General features: G+C 42.4%; 1 protein-coding gene and 1 long non-coding RNA gene across 3 annotated transcripts; both read right to left on the bottom strand.

Moving 5' to 3' along the window:
- Positions 1–1491: 1491 nt before the first annotated feature.
- ubap2a (ubiquitin associated protein 2a) lies at positions 1492–14898 on the bottom strand. Of its 2 annotated transcripts, none has more exons than XM_030729265.1 (27): positions 14816–14898; positions 12905–13042; positions 12577–12654; positions 12345–12455; positions 9700–9862; positions 9510–9590; positions 9363–9426; positions 8986–9083; positions 8766–8824; positions 8606–8676; positions 8280–8445; positions 7895–8165; positions 7474–7778; positions 6689–6915; positions 6204–6489; positions 5393–5432; positions 5096–5270; positions 4825–4876; positions 4143–4461; positions 3897–3988; positions 3725–3775; positions 3510–3603; positions 3007–3423; positions 2816–2920; positions 2675–2742; positions 2396–2587; positions 1492–2303 (listed from the first exon to the last, which is right to left on the bottom strand). In XM_030729265.1, the coding sequence occupies exons 2-27, from the start codon at positions 12998–13000 to the stop codon at positions 2208–2210; spliced, it is 3777 nt and encodes a 1258-aa protein (XP_030585125.1). In that variant the 5' UTR covers positions 13001–13042; positions 14816–14898; the 3' UTR covers positions 1492–2207. The 2 variants fall into 2 exon arrangements, with proteins under 2 accessions (XP_030585125.1, XP_030585126.1); XM_030729266.1 differs by lacking the exon at positions 14816–14898 and adding an exon at positions 14293–14426.
- Positions 14899–18048: 3150 nt separating this feature from the next.
- LOC115780802 (uncharacterized) lies at positions 18049–19916 on the bottom strand. Its single transcript, XR_004019991.1, has 3 exons — positions 19515–19916; positions 18573–18705; positions 18049–18498 (listed from the first exon to the last, which is right to left on the bottom strand). It is a non-coding gene; the product is annotated as an uncharacterized LOC115780802 (long non-coding RNA).
- Between the last annotated feature and the right edge of the window lie 7641 nt (positions 19917–27557).

The following is a 27557-nucleotide window of genomic DNA, read 5'->3' as shown; positions in this document are numbered from 1 at the left end:
TTTTGGGGTCCACGCAACGTTTCCTGCAAATTATCACTGTGAAGCTGACAAAGGTCTCATGGATCAAAATTCCTATGGTCTTCATCACTTTACATAATTAACCTGTTTTGTTCCAGGTGTATCTGACCTAAATTCCTCTACTGTGCTTAGAAACGCTGTAGATGTTGGGCTTCTAACTAGAGTGTAGAAGGTCATCAGTGATTTTTTTTTTTTTTTTTTCTTCTTCTAATATAGCTGCTGCAGTGGCTGCCATGACATGCTTTCTTCAGTCAGTTGACTTAGCGTACATGATTCTGATTATACACTGCTCAAAAAAAAAAAAATCAAAAGAACACCTTTTAATGAGTTTAGCATCAATTCAATTGAACTTCTGGGATATTAATCTGGCCAGTTAAGTACCTGAGGGGGTTGTTGATCAGTTTCAGCTGCTTTTAGTCTAACTACTGGTACCATAAGGGGTGGTCTGAGGGCCCAGTGTCCTCTAGGGGGCCCTGTGCTCACTGTATTGCACCATGGCATTTGTCATAGACTACCAGAATTGGCAGGTCCACCACTGATTCCTGTGCTTTTCACATATGAGAGCAGGTTCACCCCTGAGCACATGACAGATGTAAACAAGTCTGGAGAACATTATCCTGCCTGTAACCTCGTTCAATATGACCAGTTTGGTGGTGGGTCAGTGATGGTCTGGGGAGGAATATCCGTGGAGGAACACACAGATCTCTACAGCAACAATACCCTGACTGCCATTAGGTTTCAGGATAAAATCCTTGGACCCATTGTCAGACCCTACAGCAGGTCTTGGGTGCATGACAGACATTGCTAGTAACATCGTTGGCAGGCACTGCACTGCATATGATCCTGATGTAAACCATGGCCACCAGAAAATGTGAATGCTACATATTAATTTCATAAAACATCCCAGTATGGAGTTGGAAGGATTTGTCTAACCACTCAATACCTGTATATAAATGCTGAGTCAGGGAAAAGTCTTCCTTTTGTGTCACTGATTTGAGCCTGATTTGGCTCCGAGCAGGCACATTTCCATAAATCACCACTCATTAGGCACTGAGCGTCTATAGAGGATAGATTGAGATTTCCATCTGGACTATGTTTATAAAGATATACTAACCAAAGATATGCACACAGGCTTTCAGAAAGTCCAATTTTTGGCAACGATGTACAGAAGGTAACAGAATCATAACTCCTTTTCTCAAGAAATCTGGTGCAGTCACATCTATAATCCTTCCATGTTCCCATTTTTAGGGTCATTTATACAGAATTAGGAACTCTTCCTTTTAAATGTCCTAAACATGTTGTGCACAGCAACAGCCTTTGACTATGCCTCTACCATCCATGTTTTCAGACCTTCCAAGTGTCAGTCTGATTTCATGATACTTGGGTACAACTTAAGCGTGACCAGCATGTGTGCACCCCCACCCCCCACAAAAACATAACGTGGTAAGCAAATACTGATGCCAGATCCATAAAAACTGTTCATAACTTTTAATTTGGACAACAAGGATTAAACCAATGTTAAAATGACATCAAATCCAAGGCCTGGTTGGTCAAGCCAACCAACTAGTAAGTCAGGGAATGAGAGACAAATGGAAGGAAATCGGGATAAAAGAAGTCTAGCTATCAACTCAAGTCACCCTCAATATAAGGATTCACAGATGTGGGAGACCAAAGTTACAAAAAAAAAAAAAAAAAAATACTAAAAAAAAAAAACAAAAAAAAAAAAAAAAAACAGGCTTTTGCTGTGAAAATGATGGGTATAATCTGTGTACATCATTCTCAGTTCATGTATGTATACAAAAAAAATCCACATCACAAGATGCTTGTGTTCAAGTATATTCACCATCTTCAGCTCCATGATTTAGCATTCTCATCTTTCCATTTTTTGAAATAAAATGTCCTTCAAAATAAAATGAAAATGCAGAAAACCACATTTTATGTCCTACCAATACATATACTGTATAAATACATACATAAATATATTTTACATACAACAGCCATAAATTTGAAAAGGGGATATACAGAGCAAAGGGGAGGGGGGTGGTAGTGTGTGTGTGTGTGTGTGTGTGTGTTTGTTTTAGCTTGTGTTGTAAATTGTTTGTCCTTCTATGATCTTGTCAGTCAGATATACTGGTGTGGTGCTGTGTGTTGGTGTCTGTCCACGCACACACATCATAGATGTAGCTATCTTAGTTGGCCCAGTAAGGGGAGCTGCCGTAGCTCGACTTGTTGACTTGGCTCTTCTGCTGCAGGCTACTAGACTGGCCACGCTGACTAGGACCACCCTGAATGTCAATAAACAGGTAAACATTAGCAAAACAGGACATTCAAACAGCAACAAAGATGAAACCCAGGAGACAGCTGAGAGTATCTGTACCTGTCCATCCTGAGCGAGATGGTGGTGCAGCAGCTGTGAATGTGGTTGCTGGTGAGGCAAGATATGGAGGAACGGGGCAGGTGCATAGCCTCCAGGAGCTGCTCCAGGGTTCAGAGGCCCTGGACCCCCCAGCGCTGATGGCAGACTGAAGGGAGGAGGGGTTCCTGCATGGAAACCCTGCTTATCAAAAGACTTCAGATGGAAAAGAAATTATTTATTAGTATAGACACAAATGACATAGCAACACAACAGGGTGGGTGTACAGTTGACAAATGTTACCTGGGTCTTATTGTAAACACTTCCACTGATGTCTGGCACACCGGAGTTACTGGATGTCACCGAGACCCCTGGCAGAAAAACAGTACAATTAAAACTTGGATTTTAAAAATCCAAATTAGGAACAGTGTGTTTTCTTTTTACCTTTCCCGGGTCCAGTAGCAGCAGATTTGGCTTGTGCCTGTGAGGAGGAGTTGTACCCTTTACCGTATTCCACTCCTGCTGGCCCTGCTGTCAGCTCTTCGTACCCTAGAAAGGAAAACATCTTGTCTCAGCTGTCAAATAAAATACAAGAGTTGCCAGTGCTGACAGGCATTGGTATCACTTTAAGGAACCTGAGCTGAAGGTGTGCTGCCCATAGCCACTAGGCTGCTGCTGTGTCTGCTGCTGGAAGGGGCTAGCTGAAGGGTTTCCCAGGCTCAGGCCCATGCTGTGCTGCTTTGCTGAAGCTGGTCCTGGCCCTCCAGGAGGAACAAACATAGTGGGGCCATACTGGAAGGTAGCAGCACTTGGTACAGCACCGGGCACTCCGGGGTAGTAAGGCAGGCCTGTGTAGCTGTAGCCTGGCGGCAGGAAGGCCTGCTGACTGCTGTGGTGCTGTGGCTGGCCCTGGGGCTGAGGCTGGGCCTGAGGAGGCTGAGGCTGGGCCTGGTTCTGTCCTTGGCTCTGAGCCTGGGGAGGCTGGGGGGCCGCCAGGCTTGTGGGGGGGGCTGGGGAGGTGGAGTCATTCCTGCCAAACTTTGTGACTTCACCTAACAAACAGGACAGATGTCAAGTGAGAACAGACACTGGATTGTAAGATTTCACACAAGGCCAGCCAAGAGTTAAGGTGCTTTACCTGAGTAAGGATTGTTGGCAAGGCTCCCGTCTCTGCCGGAAAGAGTTGCTGCGGGGCCGGGAAATGTTATTCCATAGTAATCTTGCAAAGAGGGCTAAAGGAACAGAAGAGGATCAGGAGAGGATCCACGACTGCCAGACAACCTAAAAACCTGAGTGAACACTACAGAGATGATAAGCAAAGAGTTGTCCCAGAAGCATAATAATTCAGCTCACCATTGGCAGTCTTGACTGGAGCATATGCAGGTCCTCATAGCCATAGATCTGCTGTGAGGCAGAAAGACCAAGAAGGCTCAGTCACACATGCTACAGAATACCGCATGTGTAAATACAAACGCTGATTCCCAAGTACACAAAAGTGGCTTTAGATCTTGGAAGGTCTACGTACTGGGTAAGCAGGCAGCAAACCCCCTGGGCCCATAATATACTGGTTGGGCAGTAGAGGAGGCACACCCTGGGACAGGTTAGGAGGAGCTTTACCTGTCAATGCAATAACAACTATCACTTCATTTTACTTTCATGTACACCTAAAGAGCTCCAATCTGAGCCTCACATTCCAGCTAATTTCAGCCATTTAAAAAAGGTAGCATTATGGAGCCAGTGACGTGAGTGAAAACAACTCCTAATGCATTACCAGTGGAGGAGGAGAGCAGGGGTGTAGTCCTTGGTGCAGAGAGATTGGATGTGGCAGTAGCTCCATTGGAGCCAAGTCCCAGAGCTGTACTGCTGGTGGCGGTAGCAGCTAAGTGAAGTCCGCTCGTACCAGCAATACCGCCAACTGTACTGCCCATGTTGCTGCCCATGCTGGGCATGCTGGACAGGTGGCTGATGCTGCTGCTACTGTTGCTGCTGTTGTGGGCTGAGTGGAGGGCTGAGGCTGTGGGCTGGGATGATGTATAAGAGCCAGATGAGGGAGCCAGAGAGCTCACGTTGCTGCTGTCAACACTGGTGTACTGAAGACAGAAACAAAAAAGTGGCTTAATTCGAGATAGTTATATTTAATTTATTCTCCAGATTTAATTTAAGGCATGCTGTATGTAATGGTTTTAAAACTGTGCATGCCCAGATGGCAGGGGTCCACATTATCAAGACATCTGTGCCTTTAAGCCTACTTTTTCTTCATTAGGACTTTTGCACATGAGAATATTATAATTACATCTTATAAAGCAGAAAAAGAAATAACCCAGAAGTCTTTAAATAAGCAAATTTCTTTGTCATGATGTGTTTTATGCTGGTGAGGTGACCAGCTCCTTAACGTCTACATAGAGTAGGGCTATTTATTTATTATGTCTGTGGCAGACCAAACAGGTACGTACAGTGTGAGAGCTGGAGCCCAGAGCTGAAACTGAGGAATGACTGCTGACATGGCTGCAGAGGGGAGACAGTGGAATTTGTAATAATTAGCAAGTGTACAAGAAGGCACTATATGCTGACAGCATTTTTAATGACACACTGAGAAATTCTTTGAACCATTTGATAGAAACAGCAGGTTAACAGCAACAGGTAGTATGTATTCTCTTGCAGACTGGGGAACACATATGTCACAGTTAAAGATGTATTCAGTTACTCTGTGTTTGAGTGCATCACCTGTTGAGTGAGCTGAGTTGGCTGGCTGAGGGCAGGTCAGGTGCCAGGTTGGAGAGCGTGGTGGAGCTGTGTGCAGGCAGGGTAGAGGGTAAATGGGATGAAGGAGCTGAGGCACCATTGGTGCTGATGTTCATAGACGGTGACTCTGGTTTTGGCGTAGAGGAAGCTGATGAAGCTGAGAAGGGGAGTACATTATCTTGTAAATGACTTGAATGAGTTTAGCCAAATAAAGAATGTTGTACTTTTCGACACCAGCATGTATGCATTCAACCTACAAATGAATCAAAGGTAACTCACTGTCCAGAGCAGCAGAGGTCCTCACACCATTCAAACCGTTCTGGTGGTAAGAAAATATAAAGCAGCTGTTTTCATTCACTGATAACAGATAAGACCATTTATCATATCTAAAAATACACACACTGCATGAGTAAGACTTGATTTCAGTTACTTTTGAGAAAAAAAAAAAAAAAAAAAAAAAAAAAAAAAAAAAAAAGGTGGAAATCAAACCTAAACAAATGTCTTATGTTTGATAGTAAGTTGATATGGGGTTGACCAGATGATTTATGACCTGTAACTTCTTAGTATCACACCATTTATAAAAGATGCAGTAATGTTGTGTGGTTGTGTTGATGACCAGTGATCTCAAGGATAGAAAATGGTCAAAGCGATCGTCAACAGCCTACCAGTTAAGGCAAGGTCAATTTCTTATACCGTTTTCCAGTGAAATTCAATAAAACAATTATTAAATTCCTATTTAATTTAATTTGCCACCTTGCATGTTTGCATTCTGGGAAATAAATAAGTACATGCAGGTCTCCAAAGCAGCAAAAAGCTACGCTGATCCATCATAATCATCACAAAATGACACAGCCCTACCACAGCAACTGTACTGTGAATTAGCAATTTCAAAGAGTGATGACAGGACAATCAACCTATGGAGAGGACCATTCAACCTTCCTGTCGCTGTCTACACTGCAGCAGAAATTGTCTTCTCCAAAGAAAACAAAACTTGGATAATTTATCCTCTGTCCACTCAAAGATTACCACCTTTGAGGACAGATGAGAATTCATTTGGTGAACTACTACTCGTTAACACTCTTCTACTCACCATCACTGGCCCCGTGGCCTCTTTGTTCTGGGAAAAGGCCAGTCTTGTGTGAGGAGGCATGGTCCCATCATAGCTTCCCCCCACCGTGGAGAAGGGAGATGAGGAAGGTACAGAGGTGGAGGTGGTTGAGGTTGTTGAAGAGGAGGAAGGAGTGTTGCTTGAGCTTGCAGTCCCTAACGATGAGGAAGTGAGACTGGGCAAAGCCACTGTGGAGGAGTGATATACTGGCTCTGATGAGGACAGGGGCAAAGACAGGGCAACCGAGAGAGGGCTGCCCAATGACTCACTGCAAGGCACCAAAATGAACAGAAAAACACAGAGGTTCAAAGTTTAATGTTTATTTGTACCATTTTCTATTCTGAGTTGTCTGCTATGTTGTCGGTGATGAAATGTGTCTTTTACAGTGTTTTGGAAAGCATCTCCTTGAATGCACAGTTCTTGCATTGTTATAGAAATATTTAACTAGTGACCAGCAGCGACAGTACCTGAGCGGTTTAGAGTACAGGCTCGTCTGGCTCTGTGCCCCTGGTCCTGTTGCAGGTGGTGCTGGGGCAGGGGCTGACGTGGACTCCCTGGATGCAGCACTCATGCAATTATCCACAACTCCAAACTCTGGCAATGCCGACTCCGAGCCAAAATCTAGCGCTCCAAACTGAAGGTTTAGACCAGGAACATCAGCCGAGCCCGGCATCTCTACCGCTGTGGATGGGATCTTTCAGAAAGAAGGTGAAACAATGGTAAATGGTAAATGGACTAGTTCTTACATAGCGCTTTTCTACTCAGATATGAGCACTCAAAGCGCTTATACAACACATTCACATTTACCCCATGCACACGCATTCATACAAGCACTTCCATGATTAATTAATTAAGCTAAGTGCTTTAATCGTCTAACATTCACTCACATTCATACTCCGACGGAACGGTCGGAGAGCAACTTGGGGTTAAGTATCTTGCCCAAGGATAGATTGGCACGCAGCCTGCAGTAGCCAGGAATTGAACCACTGACCTTCCAATCAGTAGGTCACCTGCTCTACCTACTGAGCTACAGCCACCCCGTGAGCTACAGCCACCCCAATCAAGTTTTAGCACCCCAATCAAGTTTAAGCACCCAGATATGAAGTGTGTAGAACTGATGAGTCTGATTCACTCAAAATTAAAGCACACTTAAGAATTATGACTTCTAGAAACATTTTTGACCCATAACTAAGGCTCAACAGTAACCAAATATTTATCCAAGGGCTTATGACCATCACCATCTATTCCTTACCTTTGATGTGGGAGGTATCCTTCGTTTCTGGCCTTTGAGCTGCGCCCGTTGCTGTTGTGTCGTGCTGTTGCCCTGAGGGTCCAGCCCTGCGTTCGGGGCAGGAGGTTTAGCACCAGCAGCAGCTATCACCGGGCCTGCCTGTGCTGGCGTGCTGGTGTGTTGGGGAGCAGGTGAGGCTGAAGCAGATGGTGCTTGCTGTTGTGATTGTGGACTTGACTGACGCGCCAAAGGCAAGGAGGGGCCCGTGTGCCTCTGAACCAGCTGACTCAGCACAAGAGAAGGCTCCGGCTGCAGACCAAACTCACCTGCAGACAACGAAAAAAAAAACCCACGGGCCAAGGATAGATTTCAAATGGGTGAATTTAAATCCTTCAACTAACAAAAGAAAATGTGAGCACCACTGTAACATTTGTACACGTACGGTTGTACTGTGAGGACAGTGAGGTGGTGTTGGATTCTGAAGTCTTCATGTCCCAGCTAGAGGAGGAGGGTGGAAGTACAGGTGCTCCCAGGCCTGGCAGTCGACCAATGGAGGCATTACTTCCTTGGGAACTGACAGGAGGGGTTGCCTGGGATGAGGAAAGTTGACCCAAGCCAGGACCCTTCAGCTGTTCCAGTATCTGAGCTCCAGCGCTGGCCTGAGTCCTTTTAGCCTGGCCCAAGTCCCCAAAACCAGCTCCCAGAACAGATGACTGGCACAGTGGAGGAGAAAACAGAGTCATCAATCTTTGTTTCTGGATCTCTGTATAATGTAAGGCAGATGAAAGACCTTGGAACATGAAAAGGAGTGAAGAGTGTATATATACCAGAGCAGCATGTGCGTAGCTTGTGCTACTAGTGGCACTGCGGCTGTGGGGTTGCTGCTGGTGATGATGGGAGTTGGTGAAGACCAGACTCTGAGTGGAAGAAGAAGAAGAAGGTGGTTCTCTTGCACCAACCACAGGCTTCTGCAGCAGAGAAGCAAGGTCCAGACTAACAAAAAGAGTTGGTGCAGTCAATTAGAAAATGTATTCCAGCAAACAAAGCAAAAATGTAACATAACATCTGTAAAAAAGAAAATACTGTATGTCACCGAGCCAAAAAAAAAAAAATATATGTATGTAAACGATATTGTTAAAACATGAAGTTACACCTTTGCCCAGGGGTGATGTGGTTCTCAGCAGCAGGCGTGCATGAGGAGGTGAACACTTTGGTCTCTGAGAGCTAAAGAAACACAAAGACAAGAGACAATTGTTGCAACATAAAAAAAATAACTAACAGTGTCTGTAATGCGCTACCCTGTGTCAACTCACACTAACATCCTCACTCCAGTCCTCAGCTGCCCAGTCTTCCAAAGTATTCCTCCAGGCAACTAGAGGACAATCAGTAATGAGTGACAAATGCAGATGGAATAAGTAGTTATACAAAAAGCAGGGGGGGCAAAAATCAGATGGGGTAACTGTCCTGTCTGCTTGGTGCACACACAAATGGATATACAAGCCATGAACAATGTGTGTGTTATCTTGAGCTCACCTGTCCCGTCTGTACTGTTGTTGGTCACCGTATCCCAAACTTCTGTTTGTGTGGTCCCTGTGCCAGCCTCTGAGGTATAATCAGCAGGATTGAAAGTCCTGGAGAAGATTTAAGGAGACAAATACTGAGCGCCCCCCACACACACACAAAAGGCAATTTGCTAGCTTTAAAAAAAAAAAAAAAAAAAAAAAGATACTGCCAGATAAGTTTTTAGAACGTGCATAGTTTCAGGTTCATTCTAAATATCTTCCCAGCAAAAATCACTACTTGCACTCATTCAATTACCAAATATTTTTCTTCTTGTCCTTGCATTGAAAAATTATTTTCACCTAAAGTCCTTTGAAAACTGCTGGTGTGTGTGTGTGTGGCCACCATACCCCATCCCCTGGGCTGAGAACCTGCTCCCTGTCGGTGCTCTGGCTCGACCTCGGACTCCAGATCCTGCGTGACATTCACACAAAAGTTAACAACTTACCTTCAAGTGTTCAACATACTGACAGTGCTTTGTTGGTGCATCTGCCCACCTCTTCCACCTTTGACCCTCCGACCTCGATCCGATCCTCTGTCCACTGGTGTCACCTCAACACCGTTCTCCTCTGGGCGTGCTATGTATGTAAAAACAGAGATTATAACATGAATAATGAACAATATGACAGAAACACAATACAAAAGACTTAGAGAATAGACGGTGGACTCGAAAAATTAAAAACTGACCCTGTCGGCTCCGACTCGCCCCCTTGCCTTTGCGGTTGCCAGTGGCACGGCCCTTGCTAGCCTCCCTTTCGCCCTTCTTCTCCCTGTTCTCCTTGTTCTCTTTGCTTTCTGATGGGCCTTCCTTCACCAAGGGCTTCTTCTTTCCCACTGTTTCCCATGAGGTCTGAACACAGAAAATTTTTATTTTATATATTTTTATTAAATGACAAGATTAACAGTCCTGGATTAATAGTACACTTGATGTTTTACTTGTTAAAATTGCTCCAAAAACACAATCAGTAAAACAAGATATTAACACTGACAATGTTTTCAAGAGCAGCTTTACAAATAAATAAATAAATATCTAACATGTTTAGCAACTGGATGGTAACTAGCGGTGGGAGATATAGCTTGAAAATTATGTCACAATATTTCAAGAAAATTTGCAACAATGACATTTTATTTGTGACTGCCGCTTACAGGCAGCGCCATTTATTAGTGCAAATACAATGAAGGGCAATTTCCAGCCTTCTTTTTCAATGAGCTATTGTCATTGATAACAGGCTTCCTAATTCAAAGTCTAGTTCCACAGTGTGCCACCAGCAGCTGCATTACAGTGTAATAGTGCACAGCAATATATACAGTGACGCAACCCAAGTCAAATATATGCAGAAAACGCCACCTGGGTAGGGTTTTCAATGGAAGTTTTAAGTATAACACAAGTGCTTAACACTATGAGCTTTTTAACCAGCTACTTAAAGCCCCCCTCCCCCCCTTACCACCATGTAACTGCATCATTAATCACTATTTACCATTTGTTCTTCCCATCATATGGAGTCCAACTAGCAAGTGCTCCAGCTACACGTGGTTGAACTATTTGTTTACTTCTGGGTTACACATCAGCATCAGCCTTCTTAGCGCGGTTGTACTCCATCATATGTTTTGGCTTCAAGTGGTAAAACAAGTTTATTGTTCCCAACTTTAGCAGGAAGTTTTCTTGCATGTTTTGCAAACCATTGTGCTTTATTGGCAGTTGTAGTAGCTCCCTTTTTACAAACTCGTTATCAGAGGCTGACACAGCAGCTCTCAACTCCGGGTTTTTCCGGAGTGAGCACACTAGGGAAGTAAAGGTATGGCGTCCTTATAGGATTGAAACCATGGCTTTTATCGTATCATCGCAGATTATATATGGCACAGCCTTAACAGTAACCAACATCAACTTATGGATTTTGTTCCAAGAGATTTTACACCAGATATCAGAGGACACTGAAAAACACGAACAAGAAAATGTTGATGCTGCCTATTTTTGTCCAACTTATGCACTGAAGTGTTCACAATAAATAAAGCCATGTTATGTTAGAAAAATAAAAAATAGGGCTTGTTGCATATTTGAAATAATAAGGCTCAGACTGAGATTAGAACATACAATCTTTTGCAAAATAATTATTACACTATGCTGTAATTTAATTACATAAAAGAACTAGAAGCACTCAGAGAGCGCAAACCTCCGCCAAGGCCATAGGGTCACTGACGCTGTAATACGTGTATCTAAATACTGTGAAATAATCTTTCATCTTTCCCAGACAACAATAACCCCCTATCCTGCAATAGTGAAGAATCCTTAAAAAAAAAAAAATCCTGGATCCAGATCGTGATCCGGATCACCGCCAAAATTTAATCACTTCTTCCTCTTGTCATTTCCAACCACTCCACAAAATTTCATCGAAATCTGTTCAGAACTTTTGGAGTAATCCTGCTGACAAACAAGCAAACAAACAGACAAACAAACCAATGCGACCAAAAAGATAACCTCCTTGGCGGAGGTAATTAACAGACTCTTCCTTATGCTGCAACCACTTTTCCCTCATAAGAAAAATACTTCACAAGCATCCCTTATGTTTATGGCATCTTTTAGAACAGCATGGGTATCGGATTAGGTTACAGTGATAGCACAACAGCAGAGTCTTCCAGGTAAAGGCAAAAACCAGCTATTTGTTATTTTCTGGGCTTCCATGAAACTAAAACAATACCAGCGGCCCAGCCCTACAGTCCTTCCTCAACATCTGTGCCAGCTGGCATTTTTCAAAAATGCTGAGATGTTCAGACACAACGCATAACACCACCCAAGCGTTTGCCAGGCATTTGGTGGCCTGTTTGACCTTGCTCTCTGAACAGAAGATTGAGAAAATTGTGTACAATAGTTGATGTTAGCCAAAAAGTCACCAATTACACAGAGCCAGTTTTCACAAGGACAAAGGACAGCTTAGAGACTGATTTCACTGGGAAGTATCAAGTGTCAAAGGCCCCCCCCCCCCTCCAGAATTTATTTTCAACAGTTTTTCCACATTTGATCATCTCCTCAGCAAGTTGCAAAACTTAAAAAAAATAAAAAATAAAAAACATAGTAGGTATGGGATACAAAGACAGTTCTTAACTAAGGTAAAGAAAACAGGAAATGATGAAATTGGACTTGTAGCATGACAGGCTGTAAACGATATGAAGTGTTTCAGTTGTGTTTTTCCATTATATGTCCACTGCATATCTGACGGAACAGAAATTACTGTGTATATACAACAATAGTTAACAAACCTGGATGATGCCATTATTAATAAATGACACCAACTTTCCAGTTACTCTGGTTGATTTCACCTAAGGTTGTCACTTACCATATCTGTGTTGCTCTCCAGGAGGAAATTGATGGCTCTGCTAACATCCTCATTGCAGTCATGGAGCGCTACCATGCACTCATCTTGGTTCTTCCCTGTCACTTCCATCAGCTTGGGAAAACAAAAAACATGCACATTAGAAATGTCAAATAACAAAATCCACAATGTAGAGTCACAGAAGAGTCAGACATAAGGCCTGCACTGTCTGGCAGGTACCCCAAGTGTCACTAACCTGGTTAACTTTGTCCTCAAAGTCAGCATCATTCTTGTCATAGATCATCTGAGCAAGCCGGATCTGCTCAGCAGTAGCCTGTAGCACAGAGACAAGTTTTTACCAGGAGAAAAACGATGAACAAAGTACATATATTGTACACAGGATAAATTCAGCACTTATTACATTAAAAAGTGTGTCTGTGAAGCTGCAATCAAAACAGAAGAAAATCATTTTCAATACTGAGTATTAGATAATGTGTGTATCATGGATGTGTGTGTTTTGTTTTTCTTTGTCTTAAAATGTCAGCAGTTCAAAGAAATGCCTTTTTATGTTTGCAGTGGCTTACCTGTATTTGTTTCTGTGGTTGTGATGTGTGAGTGGCAGCTGGCAGCGCTTTTTCCCGAGGGCCCCGGGCCTTGTCGCTGGCCAGCGAGCTCATCATATACAGTATATACAAAACTCTGTATGTACAAAATAGAAAAATCTGCAGAAAGAAAACAAAACACGTGTTGATGAGTGAACAGAACTGAAAATAACACTGCGCTACTATGCAGTTAGAGCAGAGCTTCAGTGTTTCAGTGTTTGTTTTTTTCTCTTGAATAAGTCCAAGTGTCAAATGCCAGAAGTATGTACTGTGGATATACCTAAGCCTTATTGGACAATTATGAATACTCCCCTTATGGAGGCTGTAAGCTCCACAGTTGGCCTGGTGACGCAACAGCTTTGCTGAAAATCTGGGTCAAGGAGGGAAAGCAACCCAGTGTCCTCTTACAAACAGCACAGAACTCTGTGTGTGTGAGGCAGAACAAATACTACACACCCTGACCCCACACCCCCTGCTTTGCTAGATAGTTTAAAGCAGCTGTAATTTTTATGGACACCATAAGCACCAAACTTCTTCAGTGAAATTCTGAATTCTTCTTCAAACTTCTGAGTCCTGCGCTATATATAATCTCTCTTGATGCACATTGGCACCAGCTAATTGTTTTAATAGCACATAATAAACACTGTCACGGCCACTTAAACAAGGAGGACTTGATTTACCCATGAACAAACGACCAAATAACTCCTCAGTATTCTGTGTTGCAAATTTTAACTGTAAATTTTCACTATATTGTCCATCATAAGAGCAACTACAGATGTTCCCACTGACCCATTTGTTTTATGTCAGAGAACAATAGCAAGTGCCTGAGTGACGTTTGCAAATACAAAGCTGCCATTGGCCACTGGACTGAACAAAGCTTAATGCACAAGGACGAACAAGCTTCAAAAAGAATTTGAGTTTAAAAATCTCTTCAAGTCTGTGAGAATTTATGCAGACATATATATTTAATAAAAATGTTAACATGTCATTACAATTATAAGTATCGACGATGTGGGGCAGAAATAATAACAAAACAATAATCCAATAACAGTATTTCTCAGTTACTATTGCATTTATTTAGGCATCCAGAAACAAAAAAATCAGATAGAAGTTGCTCGAAGCCATGTTTACATGTATTGCCATCTATTTTCTTACAACTATCTAAATTACATTTAGCTGGAGATTATTATTTTAGCAACGAGGGAAGCGGAGGGTTGTTTTGCACCAATGCTAACATTAGCCCGTGGCTGTTGGGATACTTTACATTTTGAGTTTGACAATGGGACCCTTCACTAACGGCTAGCGTCCCATACCGCTCTTTCAAAAAATAAATCAGATTAACGTAGCGTCGTTTTAGATTCAATACTGACCGACTTTGTGCCTTCGGTGTTATGGTCCCCTTTGTCCACGCTAGCAAGAACTGAAGTTAGCCACAGACAAGCTAACGCTGACAGCGTAGCGTCGATACTGAACAAACGATGCGAATAGCTAATGATGCTATCTAAATCTGGTCCAAGTTGATAGCCAACGGCCGTCTAACTGGCTTCTTTTAAGCCTTATACGTATTTAGAGGTACGCCCAGCCCTGTTACGCGACCTGCCTTTACATTGGAGGTGTCGCAGACATATAAACCACACGCTAACCGGCTAACAACAAAGGTAAGAGCACATCTAAAGGCCTCGCAGCGAAGCACAATCCCATCCCGACATTGCTCGCCGGGAAACAAGACAACAGAAAAATTCGCGAAAAGACATCCTTCACAACCTCGAGAAAGCGAAACAAAGAAGCCAGCGACCCGGTGCTTCACCAAAAAAGAGAATAAGCACGCAAATAAAATGCCCGAAAATACACAAACTTAAGTTGTAAAAACGTATGAAAATGTGTTTTTATTACCTCCAAACACGCTTCACTCGGCCAGCAGTAGACAGGATGATCACGTGACACGTGCCGCCGCGGTGGATGCTCTGCTCTCGTCTCCAGGTCACAGCTGAACTTCGCAGTTTCTACGATCGGCCATGTGTAGGAAAAAAATCAAGACTGACTGGGCTTTTAATGCCTGTTTACTGCTGTGCTTAATGAAGATGCACACAGCTACAGCAGTATATCCGACAGTATATGACACTGGACAGAGGTGTAGTGATATTTATGTAGCGGAGCGCATCGGTCGCATGTTTGAGTTATTTGTTTCACAGCGTCAAGTTTACATTATTCAGCGCTGAGCAAAAGTGATCAGATGTCCGACTGAATTTAAGAACATAAAGTCGTCTGTCTGACCATCTTCTTCAATTATTTCGTGCTGTGTCCCTCGTTGTTTTAATCGATCAGAATCAAAAACACACTCTCAGCTGTCATTTTATCGATTTCCTTGCGATGAGAGAAAGAAGAGGAAATGGCTGCAGTGGATAAGGTATGTTAAAATCTTCTGAATGAAGAAAAATTTAAGTGAGTTCTTACGTTAGTTAGCTAATGTTGCTAGCGTGGAACAATTAGCACTCACTAGTAAATACCCGGCTTATGGTGGTAAAGTCACACATAGGCTATAGACTTCAATGTGTTTTCATACTACAAAGACATCCCCGTGTTTCTGGTGTCATTTTTTTGTGCCTCCAAGTTAAGATTGCCTTAGCTGGCGATTTTAGCTGTCAGTGACACCAGAAACACGGGGATGTCTTTGTAGTATGAAAACACATTGAAGTCTATAGCCTATGTGTGACTTTACCACCAAAATATAGAATTACCAAATAGCCAGCTAACTTTGTCAGCACTTACCTTTCCTCACTTTCCAAAAGCAGAAGGATGTGTAAGATTATAGTAATTACGGTTGCTGTTATTGTTGTGAACATAACTAATGAAGAGCTAACATAATGATGAGCACTGTCTCTCTCTTTCACAGGCGTGAAAACAGCTGGCACTTCCCCAAAGGAAAAGCTGCTGGGCCAACAAGGTTTGCATGGAACGAGGGGAAGTCTTTTCAGTTTCCAGACAGCCTCAAAAATGTCCACAATCAGAAAGAAGCGCTGGTCCCAGCTAGTGCTGAAAATAGGGGTGAAACGCCAGATGAACATGTAGCTGACAATGCAGACACACAGACAGCTACTGCAAGTACAAGTTCTTCCAGCAGTCTTCTGTTGCTACAGATTGAGAACAACATGCTAAGAGAAGAGAATGAAAAACTAAAAAAAACAACTGGAGAAGCAGAAGCAGACTTTCTCATTCAGTCAAATACCTGACAACCCTGAAAGGGTGCAGTATTATACTGGATTGCCTGATGCTGCAACTGTGTTGTTTTTAGAAGCCCTTCTTTCCAAATTTGAGCTCAATTATCATTCTGATTGGACTGTCCAAATGATGCCCCTAATTGACCACTTATTTCTGACCCTGATGAAGCTCAAACTTAATTGTGGTCATGTAGACCTTGCAACAAGGTTTAACTGCAGCACAGCCACAGTAACCAATATATTTACAACACTGTATGATATTTTGTATGTTGGCATGCTGGAAAACAACATTCCCTCGAGAGCCAAGAATCAGACATCACCAGATTGCTTCCAGCCATTTCCCAACTGCAGGATTGTGCTTGACTGCACAGAAGTTTCTGTCTCTAACACAGAGAGGCTTGACACACAGAGTCATTTGTACAGCCAGTACAAAGGATGTACCACGCTAAAGGCTGTAATTGGTGTGGCTCCCAATGGTGTAATAACCTTTGCCAGTGACTTATATGGTGGGAGTGCCTCAGACAAGGCCATAACAGCAGATTGTGGAGTTCTGCAACTTCAACAACCAGGTGACATGGTCATTGCGGATAAGGATTTCACAATTCGGGACATCTTGCCAGAGGGGGTCTCACTGAACATTCCATTTTTCCTTGTCAATGGTCAGTTCACACAGGAGGAAGGGAACAACAACAGGCTGATCTCCTGTGCAAGAATACATGTAGAGCGTTCCATTCAAAGGCTGAAACTCTTTTCCATTTTAGATCACATCCCACATCCCACTTCAAAAAAAACATTAACAAGATACTGAAAGTCTGCGTGTGTCTTTCAAGTTTGCAGACACCCATTCTCCGTGAAATTGAATCACACCTTGTTTGAGTTTAAAAATCCATTGTGGCAAAGTCAAAGTCACAAATATTGTCAATGTCCAAATACATAGGGATCTTAATGTAAGACTGTTGAATAAGTGCAGCTTCTCATTTTGTGTTCTGTTTGCTTTAATGTAAATTATATACTGTTACTTCATATACAACTTATTTGCATAGCTTCAAGGTGATAATTAATTGTAGTTTGTAAAATATTTAATTTTGCTCTAATTGTTGTTCTTATCCTTGGCTTGTTATATTCTATTCATTTTATTCCAGCTTCTTTACTCTTTACTGTGGCAGGAGACAGGTGCCCTTTGACCCCCCCTTTTGTCTTTGGACTGATTACTATTTGTTTTGGAGAAAACTTTTATTAAAATACAAAATAACAGATAAATGTGTTAGTCTTTATTTTCAGAAACATTTTCAGCCAAAACTTTTTCTTACGAAATACCAAAATTTAATTTATGTAAACACTAACAATTCATATAACATTGGTGAAGTTTATTGATTTTTAATCATTGAATACATTTTTCTATATTTTACAAATAACAAGGGTATCCAAAGCAAAGGAATAAATATTAAAAATGAACTAGAAACAGTTGGGTTGGTGCATCCCAAATGCAGATATCAAATTATAGTTCTGATAAAATCTTGGGCAAGAAAACATCCCGGTAAAATGTTTCCAAAGTCTGGATGTTAACAGCCCAAGTGTGGGTGCCCGTGTGTCCCGGGGTATGTGGCCAGATGTCTTGGCGTGGTTTCTGACCCACTCCCTTGGCGGCTGTGGCCTGGGGGTGGCTTGGGCCTCCTTGGCGTTGGGGGGGGCTCTGCCGGGTGTCGGGTGACAGAGGCACATACACACACATTACTGCAAACAATAAAATTGTGTGTATGTGTGTATATGTATGTGTGTGTGTATATCTACTTTTCTAATATTTTTTTTTTCTCCCCCCCCCCCCACATTAACAAGAATAGCCTATAGAAAACTTACAGAGCTGTTGTTGTAAAAGCAAATATGTTTGGTACATCAGTGCATTCGGATCATCATTCCGATTGTGAAAAATGCCAGACATGACAGGCTAAAAAAAAAAAAAAAAAAACAGCCCAAGTTTGGTTTCTCTGAACAGGCAAGATCACAAAGTCGACTGTAGTCCAAATAATAAGGTGACAACTGCTAGCTCCTGTGAGATGTAGGTTTCCCTGTATTTGATGCCAGTAGTTATGAGTCTTTTTGAGTGCCAGGGAACCACTTGCTTCATCCACTTCCAGAAAAAAAGTCCTTATTTTCTGCTGCCTGCAAGAGAGTTTTGGCTCTGGGTGACCATGGACATTTCACCTCGATGATGCAGTCATCAGAGATGGTCCCATCTGGAGAACCACCAAGCAGGCCACTGTCAGATAAAAACAGTCCCCTCTCCTTGATAGCCGCACCAGTGCAGTCAGTGTAGAGCTGCTTGGCCTTTGGCTTGTGAAGGATTCCCCAGTCACATGCCTTTGGGGGTGAAAGTAAAACTTAGTCTGAAATGCATTCTTAGAAGCACAGACCCCTTGTTACTCACAACTTACTTTAGATTCTTCTGTGAGGTTGTACTAGCCAAGCAGGATTTTGAATAAGGAAGGTGAGTATGAGTGCCGCTGGACTGCACCCAGAACCAAACCAAAGTTGCTGGCTGTGAGTCGCTTCTTGCGATATGCTGACCTTTTATAGAGAAACACAAAATAAATCAACTGGAGCGAAAGAGTCTAAACAAATACCAGCAGTGCTGAAAGCAGCCGAACATGAAGATAAATCTTTGAGATGGTTATGAATAATTTTTTCTTTAATGTCTAAAATTTTATTTGTAAAGAAATCCATGAAGTCCCTACTAGTTAAAGTGAAAGGAATACTCGGCTCTACAGAGCTCTGACTCTTTGTCAGCCTGGCTACAGTGCTGAAAACAAACCTGGGGTTTGTTCTTATTTTCTTCAGTTAATGATGAATAGTAAGATGTGTTTGTGTTTAGGTAGAGGCACAGTCACCCTCTACTATGGAGGCCACAGAGAATAGAGCTGTGTTTAAATTCCCTTTGACAGTTTGTGTCCTACATAAGAGAGTCAAGCTGAGTGCATTCATTAGGATTAAAATTGAGATTGGAATAACGTTTCCACTGTCATGTATTATTTTATATTACAATAATATATAATGAGATTCAGTCAGCTTTGGAGAGAGATAGCTGGTAGAAACGTCCTCCAATGAACTACTTTTACTTTCTTATTTTGAGTACATTTCAGAGCCCGTCCTTTTTGACTTTTACTTAAGTAAAGAAGTTGAAGCAGTACTTTGACTTTTACCAAAGTATTTTTGAACACAAGTGCTTGTCCTTAAGTACGGAATGTCAGTACTTTTGCCACCAGTGGTGGCGAGGCCCAGGCCATCGTGTGTGGGCAGGGAGGCTCCAGGGCCCAGAGGAGGTGCATGCAGTGGCGTGAGCCCACGTGGCCTGAGACATGGGAACAGCAGAGCCTCACCTGCACTGAGGGCTGTGCCAGCCTGACCCGGATGGCGGAGGGATTAATGAGGCGGTACCAAGACACCGGGGTACCCTCCCCCATCCCCCCAGCTGATGTCCGTGGACCGCGACTGCTGCAACAGAGACCAGTAAGAAGTGAGTGAGATTATTATAAATTGTGTACATTTGCATCACTTTGGTACAAACAGGCAAAACGTAGCATCAATAAAGCAATTTCTTCCTAGAAGCCAGAAAGAAAGAAAGAAGCAGTGTGACATGAATTGATGTCAGAAGGTTAAAGACAAAAGAGATTTTTTATTATGATTATTATTATTATTTTTTTTTTTGTCACAGGAGCGGGGACAGCTGGTGGTGGCACCTGTTGCGCATTTTGCATCAGGTGTCGCCACAGAGAGCCAGGAGCTGGAGCCCAGCCACCTTGATGAGGCAGCTGTGTCACTGCATGTTGGAGGTGGACCCCGGAGATGGGCGCCAGCTGAGCTAGGCCAAACAGTCAGAGCTGGAGGGGAAGCACGGGCGTGACGGACGGCGAGATGATCCAGAGGATTTCCAAAGAGTGGAGGCTCCACGGTGGCCGCAGGGCACGTCTTTGTGTGAGCTAAAGCTGACAACGTCAAGGTTGGTACGCTGATGTGTGTTTGACATGGTGCACAATCCGAGAGAGAGAGAGTTTGTTTGAGCAACATTGCAGTCTCCAATTCAGAAAGCCTGGCCTCCAGAGCTACAAACAGACTACATTTATTACAAGTACCGTTACTGCTAAAGGAGGCTGAGGAGTAACTAAACATGTGACACCCAGAGCAGGAAAGTGCAGGAGAGACAGGAGAAGAAGCCATGCTGATAGTGAGTCGGCTAAGAGCTAAGCTACTAGCTGCGCTAAGCTAGCGAATTTCTAAAAACAAATAAAGTCAATAATGTGAACACAGATGATTCAGTAAAGAGTGTGCTCTAGATAAAGTAGGTGAAGATTACACTAAAATATATTGTTATCCAGATAGATCGAGCTATACAGATTTAACAGCTAACAAACAGCAAAACACGACTGTGCTCCGGAACAGGAACAGGAAGTGATACAATACCGCAGTGAGAGCCAACACCAAGTGGCAGTGATCATGACACTCTCTTTATGCAGGAACATGTAACTGGGGGAGGATCTCCTCTTCTCTATGGTTGGGTTAAGGAGGGAGAGAAAAGGGGGGGTGTAAAAGAGTATAAGTACATTGTGTTTCTGTGTAAGATTCAGAACTCACTTACTTCGTAGTGTTTGGGTGACTTCTCCTCGTACGAGTAATAAACCATGTAAAGGAATCTTGTCTCTCTCATTTGATAAATAAATTTCCATAACAACAGCCATTTAAATACAGATAATCACTTTCTGTCAAATACGGATCACTTTTTGGCACAACACTGGTAGCACCCCCTGCCGCCTCAACATAAAAATGACAACCAGGAAACGAGGGCGATTCAATCGTGTTTAAGGGCAGCGTTTCCTCTACTACATACTGTCCAACCAACTTCCTAAGCTCTCCCCCACTTACTGGTTTTGTACAGAAGTCCAGCTTTTGCTGTTTGGGTGCTGGGGGGCTCCTGGATTAGCCGCAGTTCTCTGCTGCAACAAAATTGTAATTGTAATGAGTATGTAGCTATTAAGTTTTGAACACAAAAAAATTAGACAATTTTTGCCTCTCCTAGATTTTTCTTGTCTGTTTTTTATGTAATTATACACTGAGTGTAGAAGATATGGACTGGAAAATATAATGATGCTGTAGAATGAAGTCTTGTCTACGTGTATTTCAAATTTTATCAAGATGGCACAAAAACCTACTGTTTTGTAAAGGTTTTTGTGTGTTGATCTCCAGGCGTAGTCTCACATGTGCCACTTGGAGGTACCAAATGGCACGTGAGCCAGCCTTTGATATACAAACTTCAAATGGCTGTAATTCGTCAATGCTTCAACAGTACAGTCATCAATGAGGGCTCTAATCAAAGATAGAACCCTGAGGAATCCTCTGCTATACACAAATTTATTGATAGTGTGAATTAATTATAATTATAGACATATAAATCAGAGGTTGCCCTAATTTGTAAAAGAAGGAAAATGTTAGGCCTTCATTCACAAAAAAACCCAGTCTAGGTTCAGTGATTCCTTCACACACCCAAAATAAATAATTTGTATATTCATCAAAAGTTACAGTAAATGTAAACACTACATATTCACGTAAAATAAAAAAATCACAATCCTCCCAATAGTCCTTCTCTGATACACAACTTTCAACCCCCTCCCAAACAAATACCCCCACCCCCACAAACAAAACAACTTACACAAAGCATAAAGCTTTTTGTAAAACTTTAGACACTTACTGGTCAAAAAAAGCACTGAGCCATTGTCCTCATCCTGTCGTAATAAAACCCCATGAAAGCCTTATTGAGACCTATAACAACCTTCCCTCCCCCAACACTGCTCTTGTAAATTTCCATATGTAAAGCACACACACACACACAATATAAGTGGCGTAACAATAGCATATGGTGATATTTTCTGTGTAATGGTGCATGTCAAGCTCACCATTACATACATATTTACATCTAAACTGCATATAATATGAGGATGAGCTGAGAATAAAAAGTTACACGTTATCATGAATCGCCTTCAGAGTAACAGCTGTTCGTTTGTGGGATTCTGCAATAAAACCGGTCAAATCAGCAACGAAATCCTCTAATAAATAATCCACTCTTGTGAGTCATTTAGTCACTTTGTTGAAGAAATGTAGCCTGTTTTTGATGCATTCTGACAATCCGTTGGTCAGAAAAAGTATTGTAAACACTGTTTATGCACGACGGCGCACACACTCTTACTTCCTGCTCAGTTTCACGCACGGAGGACGCACTGACTACGCACTGACTACGCAGGAAGTTTATGTTCATTTGAAAACACACCCCATAGTGCCATATACCAACGTGTCAGGAATTTTATTGGCTATACATCTGTGGTTTTGGATTTTGGGTCAGAGTTGACCAATCAGAATGACTGAAGAACCTTTGGGGCAGGTCCAGAGAAGTCACATGATGCTGTCTGCTTATTATTGGCTCTGGAAAATCCATTTCATAACGTGATTGGCCAAATGAGGTGTCAATCCAATTCTGAGGGTCTAGTCTGTCATATAAAAGCATCGTATAAGCGGACTGCAGCGTTACTGTGACGCTATGAGGCTTCAAATTTGGAAAGCACTGCAAAAGGCCCGCAGGCGGGCTGCTGCCAGTTAACAGGTTAATCAGCCTCTGTTCATCCAGTGTGTTTTGGCCTGTAGGAGACTGCACAGGGAATGCAGTTTAGGTGTTTTGAAAAAGCTTATTGGACTGTTTCTTTCAGCTGGTGCAACAGAGTAGATTCCTTCACTGCCAGATGACGCACATCAATTAGTTAAACTGCAGGAATGTCTTAAAGACATAAAAGCCTGGATGAGCTCTAATTTCCTGCTTCTAAATGCAGATAAAACTGAAACTCGGCCCCACAAATCTTAGAAACATGGTGTCAAACCAGATACTTACTCTGGATGGCATAACTTTGGCCTCCAGTAACACTGTGAGAAATCTTGGAGTCATTTTTGACCAGGATATGTCCTTCAATGCACATATTAAACAAATATGTAGGACCGCTTTTTTGTATTTGCGCAATATTTCTAAAATTAGAAACATCCTTTCTCAGAGTGATGCTGAAAAGCTAATTCATGCATTTATTACTTCTAGGGTGAACTATTTTAATTCATTATTATCAGGCTGTCCTAAAAGCTCCCTGAAAAGTCTTCAGCTGATCCAAAGCGCTCGACTTTGACAGCGGACCCTCAAACAAGGTAGGTCAGGTCGAACGCTTCTCGAAAACGTATATATGGGGGTGAATGGAGCAGCCCATAATTGAAATCGTTAGCGTCATGAGCTAGCTTGCGCGATGAAATTGGGTCAATGACGAGCGCAACGCGCTCGTCATTGACCATGGACCTCAGGACAACGTGGGTCGTGTCGAGACGTTTCCGAAAACGTATATATGAAGGTGACTGGAATGGCGCATTATTGGAATCGTTGGCGTTCTCCATTATTAGGCCCGAGCCTCACGAAGTGATCGGCGAGGAGCCTATTGTATTCGCTCGCGCGAAAAATGAAAAAGGGTCAAAGTCGAGCGCGAAGCGCTCGACTTTGACAACGGACCCTCAAACAAGGTAGGTCAGGTCGAACGCTTCTCGAAAACGTATATATGGGGGTGAATGGAGCAGCCCATAATTGAAATCGTTAGCGTCATCAGCTAGCGTTGCGCTCGTCATTGACCATGGACCTCAGGACAACGTGGGTCGTGTCGAGACGTTTCCGAAAACGTATATATGAAGGTGACTGGAATGGCGCATTATTGGAATCGTTGGCGTTCTCCATTATTATTATTATTATTATTTTTCTTTTCCGCAAATGATCGCAAATTTGACCCCCTGAACATTTACGAAAACGCACCAATTTTTGCACAAAATTCAGGACCGGTGAAAAATTTTGTTTTTTAATATCGCCATTAAAAAACTCAAAAAACCAGTGCAACTGCGCCCCCTGTCAAAATCAAAATACATTGCGCCTATGGGAGGCCTTGCCATGTAAAGTTAGCCCAAGAGTCATGAAATTCGGATCAAACGGAGATCTTGTGAAACCCAACAAAAAAATATATTACACCAACTCCGGACAACAAACAGGAAGTCGGCCATCTTGAATTGAAGTTTGTGAAGCGCAGAGTCAGCATTTTTGCACACCTCGTACTTGAATTAACTTGTCCTAGGGCATTAAACCGACTGGCACCAAAATCGCTCAGGAACATCTTCACAAGTTGGGCATCAAAAGATGTGCGAGGTTTTATAGAATATTCAACGGTGTTGGCATGGCAACCGCATGAATTTGTTCTTCGTTTTTGTCTCTCGCCGCAATTTTGTTTGTGCATTCGTTCGCACAATCTTTGGCCGATCAGCCTCAAAATTTAATAACTTGTTTACTGACCCGGCCTGATCCCACAATTAGGGAATCAAGTTTCTAGGTGCAATAGCGCCCCCTACAGAAGCAAACAAAAGTTTGTATGGAGGTCCAGAATTTTAGTTTCACTGAAATGCATGAAAATTTGTGTCAACATTCTTGACGTCATCCTGATCAAAAAAGCTAATCACACCCATGCTCTATTTTCTAACACGTTGCCATGGCGGAGCCCGAAATGCCCCATTTTATTCTAATGGGAAAAAGCGAAAAATCCCCCATACTAAAGTTTCTGCTTACTTTGCCCAAAATACATGAAATTTGGTACACAGATTGTTGATGTCAGCCTGATCAAAAAAGTCAATCACACCTATGTCATATTTTGGACGCTGTTCCCATGACGATGCCAAAACTGCCCCATTTTATCCCTATGGGAAAAAATGTGAAATTTCTGCGATGGAAAAATGACCCTTGCTTTCTCAAAAATGCATACAAATGCCTGAAATTTGGTACACGCATTGTCCACATCTCCCTGAACATAAAACCTACAGGTGAAAATACTGTAATGTGTAAGGCGTTGCCATGGCGATGCCCAGAATATGGCATCATTTTCTTTGAAAAAGTCAATACATCCATTGCAGTTTTTCATATGTGACAGCAAAAAAACCCCGGCTAAAATAGGCACGGCTGGAAAAGCTGGGTTCAAATCGGCACCAGCACCTGGGCGCCGGCCGCCGAGGGCCTATTATCGCCGCTTGCGGCTTTAATTATTATTATTCTTATTATTCTTTCTGAGTAAACGATCGCTAATTTGACCCCCTGAACATATACGAAAAGTCACCAATTTTTCCATGCAAGCCAGGTCTGGTGAAACATTTTGTTTTTTATTGGCGCCATTAAAAACCTCAAAAAAGTGGCGAAACAGCGCCCCCTAGAATTTTCAAATTTTGCATTCCTATGGGAGGGGCAAAAAAAAAGTTGGTCGTAGAACGACGAAATTCGCGTCACAAAAAGACCATATGAAGACCGACAAAAAATTACATTATGGAGTTGCCGCCTGACAAACAGGAAGTCGGCCATCTTGGACTGAACTTTGACCTTTGCCGATTCAGCATTTTTGCACACCTCGTACTTGAATTAACTTGTCCTAGGGCATTAAACTGACTGGCACCAAAATCGCTCAGGAACATCTTCACAAGTTGGGCATCAAAAGATGTGCAAGGTTTTATAGAATATTCAACGGTGTTGCCATGGCAACCGCGTGAATTTGGTCTTCGTTTTTGTCTCTCGCCGCAATATTGTTTCGCCATTCGTTCGCACAATCTTTGGCCGATCAGCCTCAAAATTTAATAACTTGTTTACTGAACCGGCCTGAACCAACAATTAGGGAATCAAGTTTATAGGTGCAATAGCGCCCCCTACAGAAGAAAACGAAAATTTGTATGGAGGTCCAGAATTTTACTTTGTCTGAAACGCATGAAAATTTGTGTCAACATTCATGATATCATCCTGATCAAAAAAGCCAATCACACCCATACTCTATTTTCTACCACGTTGCCATGGCGAAGCCAGAAATGCCCCATTTTATCCCTATGGGAAAAAGTGAAATTTCTCCAATACTAAAATTTCAGCTTACTTTGCCCAAAATACATGAAATTTGGCTCACCGATTCACGATGTCAGCCTGATCAAAAAAGTCAGTCACACCTATGTCATATTTTGGATGCTGTTGCCATGACGATGACAAAACTACCCCATTTTATCCCTATGGGAAAAAATGTGAAATTTCTGCGATGGAAAAATGACCCTTGCTTTCTCAAAAATGCATACAAATGCCTGAAATTTGGTACACGCATTCTTCACATCTCCCTGGACAAAAAACCTACCGGTGAAATAGATGTAATATGTAAGACGTTGCCATGGCAAAGTCCGGAAAATGGCATCTTTTTCCTTGAGTTAGCCAATTCATCCATTTCAAAATTTCACATGTAGCAGCCAAAAAAAACGCTAAAACATGCACGGCTGGAAAAGCACGGTTCCAATCGGCACCAGCGCTTGGGCGGCGGCCGGCGAGGGCCTATTATCGCCGCTTGCGGCTTTAATTTAACATTGTATTTATTCAAACGTGTTGGGGAGATTGAGCTGCTTTGATGAAGTCTGGGAAAAACTTTAATATGCCTGTGTGTTAATGTCAGTTTGGCAAAATGCAGTGATTGTGGGCTCAGATACTCTACGGTCAAAAAGCGGTGATTTCCCTGATAAAATCAGGGGCATGCAAATGAGATCAAATTAAAAATAGACCGGTAAATGAGTGTTCGGCGGATCACTGTTTTGGTGAAGGTGTCACTGGAAAACCGCTTTTAATGCTGTATTATTCGTCTTAAATATTTATATTCTCCTAGCCACGGGTTTCTGGAAGAGCGTACGTAGGCTGCCATGACAGACTGCTACTTCCACTGTTCGATTTTATACTTCTGGTTACCCAAAGTTAGAGCCAGAGGTAATGACAAAATTCGGTTACTTTGTGCTGTAACAGGCGGCTTTATTAGTTGGAACATGAGCTCGGATTCAACTTGTGCTGTTAGTTGTCACTACATCAGTCTGTACATTTTTTCAAATTATTTTATTCTGTAAATTTGTTTTTGTTTTGTTTTTTTTGTTTTTGTTTTTTTCCCCCAAATTATACTACCCAGTTGCACATCCTATTACTGTATTTTTTCCTTATGTTTTAAGTTTTCCTTTAATGTACAGCCTCTTATTTTTTTACGTTATTTTATTTATAGTGTGACACTACAGTATACAGCCTACATAAAGCTTAAACAATGCCTGCCTTCATGTAAACACGTAGCAGTTAGCAAGATGACAGCTGCGTGTCTCCCCGATCACAGCCTTCAGCCAGGGCAGTGTTTGTTTCAGTGATATACCTTCCACAGAATAGCTGCAGCATCACTGCATGATTTCCCTAATCGCGATACAGGAACAGCTGACTGTCTCCACCACTCCTCTTTCCCTTTGCATGACCCATGCTAAGCGCTTAGCTTGGCCGA

Source organism: Archocentrus centrarchus, chromosome 5 (assembly GCF_007364275.1).
Source record: "Archocentrus centrarchus isolate MPI-CPG fArcCen1 chromosome 5, fArcCen1, whole genome shotgun sequence".
Classification (NCBI taxonomy): Eukaryota; Metazoa; Chordata; class Actinopteri; order Cichliformes; family Cichlidae; genus Archocentrus; species Archocentrus centrarchus.
The sequence above is the reverse complement of the archived record's forward strand: the minus strand, read 5'-3'. Positions and strand labels throughout refer to the sequence as shown.

Coding starts and splice junctions, on each gene's coding strand:
- ubap2a (XM_030729265.1), bottom strand. CDS start 13,000: ATGATGAGCTCGCTGGCCAGCGACAAGGCCCGGGGCCCTCGGGAAAAA. Junction 8,166..8,279: donor GCTACGCACATGCTGCTCTG/GTATATATACAC, acceptor CCACTGTGCCAG/TCATCTGTTCTGGGAGCTGG. Junction 4,462..4,824: donor TGGGCTCCAGCTCTCACACT/GTACGTACCTGT, acceptor TTCTGTCTTCAG/TACACCAGTGTTGACAGCAG.